At 42.5% G+C, this 14,582-nt stretch overlaps 1 protein-coding gene across 1 annotated transcript in view; it reads left to right on the top strand.

Annotated features, from left to right (window-relative positions):
• LOC110460751 (ETS translocation variant 1-like) overlaps positions 1 to 14,582 on the top strand; it is a 67,724-nt gene that overhangs the window by 42,992 nt on the left and 10,150 nt on the right. Inside the window, exon 8 of the mRNA XM_021513862.1 lies at positions 4,987 to 5,091. Coding sequence (XP_021369537.1) covers positions 4,987 to 5,091 — 105 coding nt within the window. The remainder of the gene's footprint in view (positions 1 to 4,986; positions 5,092 to 14,582) is intronic.

Below are 14,582 nucleotides of genomic sequence, written 5' to 3'. Positions count from 1 at the left end.
ATTGGTCTATTCAAGGATAGTTACATGTAGACTTTATCAATGTATGATCAGTGTATGTGGCGGGAACTGACTATATATCGGTGTATGTAGTTGGATGACTATATATCGGTGTATGTGGTTGGATGACTATATATCGGTGTATGCTGTTGGATGATTATATATCTGTATGCAATGGGATGACTATATATTGGTATATGCTGTTGGATGACTATATATCGGTGTATGCTGTTGGATGACTATATATCTGTATGCAATGGGATGACTATATATTGGTATATGCTGTTGGATGACTATACATTGGTGTATGCAGTGGGATGACTATATATTGGTGTATGTGGTGAGATGACTATACATTGGTGTATGCGGTGGGATGACTATATATCGGTGTATGCGGTGGGATGACTATATTTGTATGCGGTACGATGACTATATATTGGTGTATGTGGTGAGATGACTCTATATTGGTGTATGTGGTTGAATGACTATGTCTGTGTATGCGGTGGGATGACTATATATCTGTGTATGTGATGGGATGACTATATATCCGTGTATTCGATGGGATGACTATATATCGGTGTATGCGGTGGGATGACTATATATCGGTGTATGTGGTGGGATGACTATATATTTGTATGTGATGGAATGACTATATATCAGTGTATGTTGTGGGATGACTATATATTGGTGTATGCGGTACGATGACTATATAGCTGTGTATATGGTGGGATGACTATATATCGGTGTATGCGGTGGGATGACTATATTTGTATGCGGTACGATGACTATATATCTGTGTATGTGGTGGGGTGACTATATATCTGTGTTTGCGGTTGGATGACTATATATCAGTGTATGTTGTGGTATGACTATATTCGGTGTATGTGGGGGGATGACTATATATCTGTGTTTGTGGTGGGCTGACTATATATCTGTGTATGCGGTGCGATGACTATATATCTGTGTATATGGTGGGATGTCTATATATCTGTGTATGCGGTGGGATGCCTATATATCTGTGAATGTGGTGGGATGACTATATTAGTGTATGCGGTTGAATGACTATATATTGGTGTATGCGGGGGGATGACTATATATCTGTGTTTGGGGTGGGATGACTATATATCAGTGTATATTGTGGGATGACTATATTCGGTGTATGCAGTGGGATGACTATATTCGGTGTATGCAGTGGGATGACTATATTCGGTGTATGGGGTGGGATGACTATATATCTGTGTTTGTGGTGGGCTGACTATATATCTGTGTATGCGGTGCGATGACTATATATCTGTGTATATGGTGGGATGACTATATATCGGGGTATGCGGTGGGATGACTATATTTGTATGCAGTACGATGACTATATATTGGTGTATGTGGTGAGATGACTCTATATTGGAGTATGTGGTTGAATGACTATGTCTGTGTATGCGGTGGGATGACTGTATTCGGTGTATGTGGTGGGATGGCTATATATCGGTGTATGTGGTGGGATAACTGCGACATTCATTACAGACTGTGTGGATATAATGACACAGTACTGGTATGTTGTGGGATGACTATATTCGGTGTATGGGGTGGGATGACTATATATCTGTGTATACGGTGGGATGACTATATATCTGTGAATGCGGTGGGATGACTATATTCGGTGGATATGGTGGGATTACTATATATCTGTGTATGCGGTGCGATGACTATATATCTGTGTATGTGGTGGGGTGACTATATATCTGTGTTTGCGGTGGGATGACTATATTTCAGTGTATGTTGTGGGATGACTTTATATTGGTGTATGCGGTACGATGGCTATATATCTGTGTATATGGTGGGATGGCTATATATCGGTGTATGCGGTGGGATGTCTATATTCGGTGTATGTGGTGGGGTGACTATATATCTGTGTTTGCGGTGGGATGACTATATATCTGTATGCGGTGGGATGACTATATCTCAGTGTATGCGGTGGGATGACTATATCTCAGTGTATGCGGTGGGATGACTCTATTCGGTGTATGTGGTGGGATGTCTATATATCTGTGTATGCGGTACGATGACTATATATCTGTGTATGTGGTGGGGTGACTATATATCTGTGTTTGCGGTGGGATGACTATATATCTCTATGCGGTGGGATGACTATATATCTGTGTTTGGGGTGGGATGACTATATATCAGTGGATGCGGTGGGATGACTATATTCGGAGTATATGGTGGGATGACTATATATCGGGGTATGCGGTGGGATGACTATATTCGGTGTATGTGGTGGGATGACTGCGACATTGATTACAGTCTGTGTGGATATAATGACACAGTACTGTACTGAGTGTGTTAGAGTCTGCTAACAAGGAAGGGAGGGAGCAATGTATAATTATCTCCCAGGCTCACCAGCACAGTCAGACTCCAGAGATCCACAGTGTGCTGAAAATGTCTCATCGCCTAATGGTACTGAACAGCTAGAAATCCTGTCACAGCCAGCACTAATGTGATTGTATACCTTAAATCACTTAATTTTTGTGAAGATATGCTGTGTGTCTCTTCTTCTAATAAAATATTAGATGTTATTTGATAGAATAAATATATGTGAGATACAGCAGAGTACAATATTCTTGAACCTCTCCACACATGACTAGCTATCACATGGAAGTCATTGTCTCTTTACACTGCTACATCACATTTTAAAGTCTGCTTGTACTATTTGAGTATTGTACCTAAAATTTATACTGCTACACAACGTCATAAACTTTGATCTCCATGTGTAACTGTCAAAGAAAATTGCTATTTTTGTGATGCTTCTTGATGTCATACACCTGAATTTCCATGTATAACAGACAGAGGATGTTGTACCTTAAATTTACATTGCTGCATGACATCGTATTTCACAAAGCTACACAAGGTCATAAACCTCATGATCAATGCCCATGTATAACTAGCAGAGAAAAGTGTACCTATACAGTGCTACCTGTTAAGGTATGGCCTATAACACAGTAATTATAAGATTTATCATGTTATCAGGTTGCAGGTTTCAGGGCCCCATATTAATAAAAGAAAAGGTTACACAAGTCTTTAGCAATTTTTGGATCAGGAAGAAACACAGTGGCATCCATTTAGCTAAGCAACAAACCAATATAATTTTGTAACCTGAAATGTCTGGAAAATAAGTACTCTATTTATGGAGAGCGCTGTATAAACAGGTAACTCACCACAAGGAAGTATTAGATAATCACCACAAGGATGTATTTAATACATGTCTGTATGCATTGAAATTGAATGTGGTCAAGGGATATTGAGGCTCATTATGTGTTGAGTACATTTGTTGCCATATCTGTATGTACTAGCTGAGATACAAATACAGAAATGTACAGTTACAAATCAGTATTTACAAAAAAATGAGAGATTGATAGGTCATATCGTTACAGCTATCTTCATTTACATAGTTGTGCCTGGCAGGTTCTAATATGACATAAGATCATGCATGGTTGCTTTTTAGCTTCTCATATATTAGACACAATTCCCCTTTTTCTCAATTTGTACACTAGGGTGTTGCAGGTTTGATTTCTTGTGGAAGCAAATTTACTATCTTTATACCTCCTGCAAACACATTTTTGGTGGGTATTAGTATTAGATTCTCCCTGTCTGTCTGTCGAGTTGTCAACAAATTAACTGTTTGTTTGATTGTTTTTGTAAACTGGCAGAGTGAAAGTACTTCATATTTAGATGAGCATGAAGCATGGAATTTGCCATTTGAATGATTTTCTTGCAGTTATGGCCCATGAAATTTTAAATTTCTGCTCCAGAAACCTTGTTAGTGAAACTCATCCTTTACTGCTTGTTGGATTTATTTTGTAAAGGACTATGTATGGTTTTGGCCTTTTTTGCTTTCAAACGACTGTTTCTTTGATTTAGAATAATTCCCCAGTACTAGTATGTAATCATTTATTTGTGTTTTCATTATTGAAATTTGATTATTCAGTCAATTTTGACAGGTTGTTACCTAGTTTTTCTCTTAGCTACCATAGAGCGCACTCTTAAACAAACTTTATATTCCTCCTAAAGATGTATTACATGTGCCTTCACATTATCCTTTGATATTAAGTTTGTTCAAGCATGCACTCTATAGTTTTTAGGAGAAAAAATATGCAAAATATCACAATATTCACTGAATATTCAAATTTTTCTAATTTATGCAAATTTGAACTTGCTACCATGGCAACAATAATAAGTAATTTAAATAAATATTTTCATAATAGTATTCGGGTAGTATTCGAAATTAAAAAAACAGTCATTTCAAAGTTAATTTAAAGGTTTTGAATTTTGATGCATTTGGAGGCCAAAACAGGCCCAAACCATACATAGTCCATTGTACTCTGAAAGTACATAATATGTAGATGGGCATGAAGAAAGGTATTTATGATTCTGTTGTTATACTCCATGACACAAAGTTTGAGGGTATAGAGGAATCACCTTGTCCATTGTCCATCCATCTCTCCAAGCGGAGGTATATATGTGTGAGCTCGCGCAAAGTTTCTCTCGTTCCTGTTACAAATGGTGTCTGTGGCCATCCCTCTTATATGGTGACAGGGATTTAAAACCTGGGCTGAAGTGATTTTCAAAGGCCAAACTTATTTTTAAAAAGGACGGAATTGTGTGGCAGGTTTTAACTCTACAGAATCTACCCATGATCTCTGTCGCCTCCCAGCTATAAAAGATTTCCCCTTATCTAAATTGCTAGAGTTGAAGACTGGGAGGTTTAGGGTTGCTGGTTTGATCCCGTCTAAATCTGATTGTCAGCTTATATGCAACTTTCTGTCGGAAACACCAAAATGAATCTAACATTGTCACCAATGTACAATATAATAACATCAGTGGGTCAAGTTCAACGTTTCCAGTATGTGTGTGTAAAACTTGATTGAAACCTTAATTACTTGTTTTTTTTATTATTTTTGATGAATATAATATTCTCGCTATTTTGATGCCTTTCAGGATTCTCCTGTCCCTATGACAACAGCATGCGCTTCTTCTGTCACGAGGCTCCAGACTCTGCCTATTTTGAACGAATACGAGAAAAACACCGGGAAAGATGTGAAGGTCAGTGCTAACTTTTTTACATAATCTTAAGTAAATACATGGATTGAAGATTGAAGCAGTTGAAATGTCATGCTTGTACCTATAAGGCTTGCTTGAAACTGATATCGCCTCTGTAGAAAAAATGATATGTACACACACTGTAGGTTTCAGCGGGCACACCTATTGGTTTCAAGGGGTATCCAGGGCAAGAGGGTATCATGTGTAACAACCGTACTGTATTTCTAAGGATGAAGGTATCACAGCATCATTGTCATCTTGTGCAAGTTTTTTTACACATGTTGTGACTAACTCCTTGGAAAGTTCCTTTTTTTAACCAAATGACTCTCCGAATCAAAAACAATGTTTCAGTAGAATGTTGACTGTATGAGCTGTGGGTTGTCAGTTCAAACCCTATGAAGTGTAACTATTATATTTTATTTGTTTTAGTGTATTGAGGTGGACTGTATAAATAGTTTTCGTAAAAAGTGGTTTGTGCCACATTTATTCGTTACGGAAATATACTTAGTTTTGTACATTTTATCTTTATACAAAGCATGGAAAATATGTCATAGATACACTCATCCTTAATTTAAATATGGTCAAAATATGACAAAGGTTTGAGGCAATCAGCTTCAGTCAAATGACCTTACAGTTCCAAATTCCAGTGATGTTATTTTCACAGGTGGTCAGTTAGAAGGCATTTTTTCAAAAAGCCTGTAAATATAATGTATTTGTAACAAAATAAAATCTGAATGGAGTGTCAATTTTGTTTGTTTTTGAATTGTTAAATATTTGTCAACTCCATCACAAAAATTATCAAAAGGTAGCAATCTTATCGATGAATGTGAATTTTGATTGAAAACTCTAAAGGACAAAAAAGAGTAACTTCAGAAAATTCAGTAAAACACCAGTTCAAAATTAGGAAAGAGAAAAATAACTGGGAGAGATACAAAAAAAAATATTTGAAAAGAGTAATTTTCTTTGTGACTTCCTATTAGCGAAAATTGAAAGTTGCTCTCTGGTGTTTGGTATTACGACTATTGGTGTTGATTTGTGTTGTGAAGTCAACGTGAATTAACTTCGAATCAGCCCTAATCAACGTTGTTTTACAAATAGTTTCAAGATGCTATTGTGTGATTGTATTCTTAAATCGAGTTGTCCCTCGTGTAGTTGCAAAGCTAATCAAGGTGCCCCTTGTGTTTGCGAAAAGCTAATCAAATTCAATTACTTCAATCATCTTTGCCATCTAGGGGGATCAGAAACTCTTCGAGGATACCAGGGCCAAATCCAATTTATTATGAAGGTGGTCGAATTCAGTTTATCAGGTCTGCTGAGCACTTAATCCCAGCACATAAGACCCTGAGATGAAATGTCGCACAAAATACCACGTATGCTAGTATGATTAGAGAATTTAGAGAGAAATGATGAAGCAGAGCGATTTGAACCTGTCTCTAAACGAACAGAATGAGTCTGAGTTACACAGCAGAGAGATTTCTAAATGAAGGCGCTGGATTTGCCACTTTATTTTTTTACCGACAGCATCGAATGACGAAAAATCAAAAGAACACATTGTCACGAGGGATCAATGAAGCAGATCTCTTCTGTAATGAAGGTCAGAAGTTGTAGACACTGGAGGAGTAACAGCTATTTACCCTGGTTTATTTGCACTCATACATAATTCATGTCTGTCAGATGACGAACCGGTGGGATATCTGACACTGTAGTGACTCGAGCAGGATCAGCTGTCACCAAAACTATGTGGCACTGCAGAGCCAAACCCAAGGCTTGGATCCAAATATCAGACAGCCAAACTTAAGGGCTGTATCCAAATATCAGACAGCAAAAGGTTGAGGCCTGTTTCCAAATATCAGACAGCCAAACTTAAAGCTCCAAACTCAAGGCTTGCATCAACATTAACTTGGTGGCATCATACGACTTCACAACAGCCAGGCTTCCATATTACAAGTATTGGTTACTGTAGAAGGTGTGGATCCCCTGATGGTTAAAGTAGTGGGATTCAATAATAGATATTGACATATAAAGAATCATTAAAAGACTATATTCCTCAAATCTTCCTAATATATTTACTTTCAATTTGGTAAATCATTTCTGGGGGAATCAGTTTTGTATAAATGAAATGTGACCCTCCTTGTGAAGTATATCATATGAATGATAATTTGGACCTTGTTTATCAATTAAGGACATGCTTGAGAAGTACACAGGAATGAGTCTATTGTTTACACTCAAATGGTTCTAAATTATATGAAAAAGTTCATTGATAAAGCAAGAAAGTAAACTCTGGGTACAAATCTCAGATATTAAGTGTTAGGTAGCATATAGCCTTAACTCAATTATAAATCACAAAAACAATGTTTTAGTTGACTTATAACCTTTCCTCTTACACAAATCACAAGTAGATAGTGCAGTACATGTAGTGGCAAATAGCCTTAAGTGGCTTTGGATGGGATGCAGGTCTTCCTTAACAAAATATTTGATTTATGAAATACAGTTCTTAATCAAGTTCATTGTAATCAATGATTAAAAAAAAAAAAGTTGTGCATTTTTATGGTTAAATTCGATTAGAATTATACTTAAAAATTGTGAAGTTCTACATTCCAAAAAGAAGTTCAATGCAGGGTACATTTATAGGAAGAAATATGACACTTCGTGAAGTAAAAGAATAAATAAAATACACAGGCATTATAATGTAAGGTTGCTAGAAATTTTCCTGACTTGTGACCAATCTATAATTTGCTCAAATGTTTATACGTGGCTTCATTAATTCGTTCACCATGGTTACAAAAAATGTTGACAGTGTGATATTTTTAGCCTTTCATGCTCGCTTTGACGGGGGCACTTAGCAACATCTCACCACCATTGTTATCTATGAAGAGCTTCTAATTGTCACCAGCTCAGTTTGATTTTCCATCTTGTGACCAGCCGTCTCTAAAAATCTGGCCATGATGTTGTAGATCATTAACGGGAGATGTTCGATGACTTTATCAAGGTTTGGTTACAGATCATTTGAAATATGTGTTAAATAAATAACCGGTTATGTCCATGTTTATTTTCTAATCATGATACTGATCAAGATAACAAATGAAACCCACAAAATATTCCTTTTACTGCATGTAAAGAATAATAATTGGTTAAAAAATGCTGCTGAGATTGTGATTAATGCAAGTCTTGTGGTTTCAAACACTTAACCAGCATGAGTGACTGACTTTTTATAGATATTAAGTTAATAAGATATACCGTCCGTTAATGACCATAGATGTTGATAGGACGTTCAACAATACTTAACCAAACCAAACTAATAAGATATAATTCATAAGGTTAACTGCATCAAACTGTTCAAAAACAAGTCCTAAAATAGTATTGAGTCGTAATTTTGCATGATGTCATTATTATATGAAGAAGGGACAGGAGAGAGTTATTGCTGCCCGAATAATGTGAGGAGATCATTTTTTTTATCGTAACATAGCTGTTTATTTCAAAAATCTCGGCCTGGAAATACATTTGTCACAAAATCAAAATGAGTTGATTCCTTGAGATTGCGTGGTACTGGCAACATTTCTGTGAGGGGATTCACATAGACTTGTTTGATCAGCTTCAGAATAATTGTCCTGGAATCCCAATAAATAGATCAAAACCTTACAGTTTGAGGTTTTAAAGCTGTTGATATAAATGTATGGTATACTTGGTATACAAATTTGATAAACATTTTGATTTCCAACAAAGACACGATTTACATTAGAATTCAGATTCCTTATATAGTATATCTATATATCTATATAAATGTTTTGGTTTCTATTATATATATATAAAGCAAGTACAACACTGAATATTTGGGTTTTAAAATGGAGCTTTAATGAAAACATTTAAATCTTTGTAAAGGTTATTTTTTGTTATTTGGGAAAAATGTTGGGTCTGGATTTTCATTTTGCTGTTTCTTAATGCTTTAAGTGATTTTCCTGTCGCCACAGTCGGTCAAGTTGGCAAACTAACCAGACTTTTTGTAAGACGGACCACTACCAGGGTACATGTGTATGGAACGCAGTGATATTCATAGTTAATTGGGGCAGATTACTTAATTAACTATAATCGGTGTCATTACCTACACAAACAGTAGACCTCATCTCTAAACCGTTGCAGTGGAAATCACAATCAATACTCGGCCAATGTTGACGATCGGGACTCAAGTTCACCACACAAATTGAATGTCCTATTTTAAAGGTTTTGAATCAGTTGTCAGGGGTATGCGGTGATACGTAGCGTTACGTACGACATGATCCTGAAACTGTACACAATTGATTTATAATACACGCAAGGTATTCTTTCTCATCTAAAATGCCTCAGAGATGATATAGTGTCGAAAAATGGATGTATATTTGAGATGTGTGATGTTTTTTGGAAAAGTTTGGTCATTTTCATTTCTTTCCCCTTATATATAAATTATGCATTATATCTATCATAGAATATTCTGAAATTGTGTTGGTTTTAATTTTTTCAATTATTTTATAATGAAATTTTGGTGAAAAATGTGATATTTTCTTGATTAATTTGAGGTTTCTCTTGTGAAACCAATTTCTATTATAAATACTTACCACAGTCATTATAATGCATATTCCAACCTTACTTGGCTCTTTACATACGTAAATAAAGAATTTTTCCCCCCATGGGGAACCCCTGGGAAACCCACCAATCAGACGGCAGTATTCACGCACGTGATTTAAGACACGAAGCCATGCTTCCCACTTCATAATTCCAAAGCCCAAAAAAGTGAGAGCCAAGGAGACAAGGGGAGGCTGGGAGGGAACTCACCTAATGACTGTGGTAAGTATTTATAATAGAAATTGGTTTCACAAGAGAAACCTCAATTCTATTTCAAAATACGTTACCACAGTCATTATAATGCGAATTCGACTTACCGCAGTGGTGTCTCCGTGGAGCGATGAAGGGTTCCAACAATAGGACCCATACCCCCGGAGGAAAAATTCAAAATACCCTTTCCTTTTGTGACACAAAGCCTGATTACGACCAGCGTTCCGGATCACGCGGAGAAGACATAATGAGGCTTATGCAAAAGAAGAGGGAGGACAGACAACGGACTGGGCAGCCACAAGAGGGCCCAAAGAATACAATCCGTCAGACTGTCCCGACAAAGATCGGAGATAGAACTCCGTAAACGTAGAATGACCCCTCCAAACAGCAGCTGTCATGACCTCAGCGTAAGAAGAACCATTAAATAAGGCCCACGAAGTAGCTAAAGCGCGAACCTCATGAGCCCTAACCCCTGACACCCGCAAGGACTGATCCCCTGCCGACTCATACGCAGCTCGAACAGTCTGAACAATCCAGCGTGAGATGGTCGCTGCAGAGATATCAGAGCGACCGGGCTGGAGAGACTGGAACAGCCGAGACGAGTGTCCCGCCCCCCCCTCTGTTCTGGCCAAGTAGTAACGCAAGGCCCGAACTGGGCAGAGCAGGCGATCAGGACAATCCCCATCCAGAGTTGAAGCCAAAGAAGGGATAACCACAAGCCCTGGGGTGAAACCGGGAACCTGGTTCTTAGCTAAAAAGGAGGGATCAGTGGTCACCGAGACCGAAGAATGGCCAGCCGAAAAACGAAGGCAAGAAGAAGATCTGCTGAAAGCATGAATCTCGCTTCTGCGGCGACCGGAAGCAAAGGCTATCAAGAACACAGTCTTGAAAGTAAGAAACTTCCGATCTGTCGACTGGAGGGGCTCGAATGGCGCCCTTAACAAGGAATCTAGCACAAGTGCTAAATTCCACCTAGGGACCAATTGCCGTGAACGAGGCTTCTCAATGTAGAAGCCCCTAATGAGAGCCGACAATGAAGCGTCCGAGCCCACTGACTTGCTACCATAGAAAGCCAGCACACTAGCAATGGCTGAACGATAGCCTGCAATAGTTCCCGGAGACAGACCTTTGTCCCTGAACAGAGACAAAAGAAAGTCAGCTACAACGGGAACAGAGGCAGAGACTGGATCAATCGACCGTCCGACACACCAATCACCGAATGCGGACCATCGAGATTGGTAGACGGCGGAAGACGAAGGTCTAAGTGATCCTGCGATGCGAGTTGCAACTTCTCGAGAAAAGCCCGTCTGAGTGAGCCTTCCCGAGATAGCATCCAACCGTGAAGGTGGAGCCGTTCCGGTCCCGAGTAGAACTGTCGGGACCTCGGTTGAGACAGCAGATCCCACAGGGGTGGGATGCTGCGTGGGAAGTCCACCGACAGCCGAAGCAACAGAGGAAACCAAGGTTGTCGAGGCCAGAGCGGTGCAACCAGCAACACAGTACAAGGGTGTAGAAGGATCTTTTCCAACACCCTGCCCACCAGATTGAAGGGAGGAAACGCATACGCGTACATTCCCGACCAGTCCTGGGATAGAGCATCCACCGCCATGGCCATAGGGTCTGGAACCGGAGACACAAATGTAGGGAGTCGAAAGTTCAGGGCCGTGGCGAACAGATCCACATGGGGTCTGTCCCAAACCAGGCAAAGAGACCGGAACACCGAACGCTTGAGGGTCCATTCGGTGAGAACCGGGCTCCGAGACCGAGACAGAGTGTCGGCCAGAACATTCAGACGACCTGGAAGGTGCCTCACCGTGAGATCGAGACTGATCTCCTGACACAGCAACAGGACCTGGGTGGATAAAGCACACAGAGCCGGGGAACGGGTGCCCCCCTGGCGCTGCAGATAAGCCACCACAGTGGAGTTGTCTGTAGCCAGACAAATGGCCTTGCCCTGCAGGGAGGGTCGAAGACCCCGAAGGGCCAACAGAACAGCACGCATTTCCAGAACATTGATGTGTTCTGAAAGCTGTTCCCCTGACCACACCCCCGCCGACGTCTGACCGGAAAGGTATGCACCCCAACCGGTCATGGACGCGTCGGTGTAAAGGGTCATAGCAGGAGATGCCCGAACCAGAGGAACTCCTGCCAAGACATTGCTCTTGAGAGTCCACCAACGAGCTGATTCCTTCACCGACTCCGGCAGAGGAATGTACACATCCCACTGTCGAGACGCCGGAGACCAAACTGACAGAAGGAACAGCTGGAGCGGACGGATGTGAAGCCGACCCAAGGGAACCACATCCGCCAATGAATTCAGGTAACCGAGGAACCGAAGGAACCATCGGACCTGAATTCGCTCCACACCGACCAGAACGGAGACCAACAGAGAGGCCTTCTCGAACTTGGACACTGGTGGAAGGACAAACCCCAGATCGGTTCTGAACCGATAACCGAGGAAAACAAAATCTTGAGAGGGGAGAACCTCCGACTTCTCCCTGGAAGGGATGAACCCTAGGCGGCACAGAACGCCCAGAACCGACCTCGTGCTCCGGGACAGGATAACTGGATCCACTTGGAGCAACAGGGAGTCGTCGAAGTAGATGTGTGCATCTACCCCGAGACTGTGGAGGTGCCCCACTACTACCTGCAACAACTTGGTGAAAACCAAGGGGGCCGTAGTGAGGCCGAAGGGCATAGCGCGAAACTGGTAAACCTTCTGCTCGAAAGTGAACCTGAGGAACTTCCTGGCCGACCTCCTGACCGGGATGTGAAAGTAAGCATCCTTCAGATCGATGGACGTAGCCCACATCCCTGGACGCACTGACGCAATGATGCGCCGTGGCGTTTCCATCTGGAAGTGCGGGGAATCGACATACGTGTTGAACGTACTGAGGTCGATAATAGGCCTCCAGGCACCGGACTTCTTCTTCACGAGGAAGACCCGGGAGTAAAACCCTGGAGACCACTGGTCCCGTGAAAGTTCTTCGATCGCGCCCTTCGCGATCATGGCTTGAACCTCTGACCTGAGAGCCTCCACCTTTCCCGGATCGGAAGGAGAAGGGAAAAAGATAGGCTCTCGCGCCAGAGGTGGATCCCGAAGAAGCGGGATGCAGAGACCCTTGGACACAACCCCTAGGGCCCAACTGTCTGAAGTGATTTCTTTCCACTGAGGAACGAAATGGGACAGCCGACCGCCTACTGGCAAGTCCGGAAGGGGCCAATCTAGCCCTTCCCAAACCACCTCGGCGGAGCCTCCCGCGCCCAAGGACGTGGGAGCGGCCACAGACAGTGGACAAGGAGTTTGCAAGGGCAAGGAAGAGTCAGGAACCCTTCCTACCTCTGGAAACTTTGCCTTTGCCTCGACCCCTATGGGAACCCCTACCGCGGAAGGAAGATTTCCGACGTTCTGCCGGAGCGGAAGTCGGAGGGGCAGACTGCTGCTGAAAAGCAGTCGTCTTTGCCCTCTTCCTCCTACGCCTGGAGGAGCCAGAAGCCTGCCTCTTCCTGCTAGCGCCCTTGCCTGCGGAATTGTGGCGTGCATCCTCAGATGCAAACGGGTCCAACCTCATCTCAGATTGCACTGAGGGAAGGACCCCGCCAAACAAATCCTCGCCAGTCAAGGGAGCCTCCAAAAGGGTAGCCCGATAGGAATCGCCGACTGGCAGTCCAGAAAGGACCGACAACCGGCGGGCAACAACAAGGTGTGACATGGCAGCCGACAGTAAGGCCATCGCATCAAGATGTGCCTTGCAAATTGCCTGGCTGAGGCGCTCCATCAGTCCAACCTTGCTGGGGAGCTGCTCCACCGACTTGCAGCTCGCAGCCAGCAACGCAGAAGTAAACCAGTCTGCGTAGGACAGAACATGGAGAGCCAGCCTAAGGAGACGCTCCAACTTAGAGTGCTCCCTAGGCCCCATCACAACCTGGTCAACACAGCGTCCCGGCCACTTATCCAGATCCCTCTCAAGGGAAACAGAATTAGGGGCCAAGACTGGGTCGTGGATGCGGTACGTATCTGCAGCTAAATCTGCGATGTCCGCAACCACGACCTGTAAAGCCGAGAGGGAAAAAGGCTTGCGAGCCTTGCTCACCTTCTGCTTTAATAAAGCGTTGACCTGAGCGAGGGACGAAGCCACGCCTCGTCCCTCCGCAAGAGACCTAGCAGAGGCCGAGGAGGCAGATGCTAGGGGAGGCAACATGCTCTGAAGGAGCGAAGTGCGCTCCGGGACGGCCGAATCCGTGGAAGGGCGTGGGCAAACCCCGTCCCCCAGAAGCTTCATAACTTCTGCACGTAAAGTGCGAAATGAAGCCGAAACCTCTGGAGGCACCGGATCAGCATCTCGGGGCCGGGATTGGGACACATCAGAAGGGCCTTCTGAGTCCAACCCAGACGAATCCAACGACTCTAAATCAGAGTCAGTAAACTCGCCGACTCTATCCTCATCCCGAGTCTCCGTAAAATTGGAGCAACCAGGAGAGCCCCGAAGAACGTCCCTCTCATCACTAGGAGAGGCACCCGCCGAATCCACCTCCATCAACGTCGCCCTCCGGGGAGGGGTGCGAGGAGGGGAAAGAGAACGTGACCTACCCGAGGGAACTATCGGGGCAATCGATAGTCCCTGAGGAACAGCAGGAGCAGGACCACAAGACCCTGGAACCTGCTGTAAGGTAGGAGTTGACACCGG

The sequence above is a fragment of the Mizuhopecten yessoensis genome, unplaced genomic scaffold, assembly GCF_002113885.1.
Source record: "Mizuhopecten yessoensis strain PY_sf001 unplaced genomic scaffold, ASM211388v2 scaffold10479, whole genome shotgun sequence".
NCBI lineage: Eukaryota > Metazoa > Mollusca > Bivalvia > Pectinida > Pectinidae > Mizuhopecten > Mizuhopecten yessoensis.
This window is presented reverse-complemented; position numbering and strand designations above follow the sequence as displayed.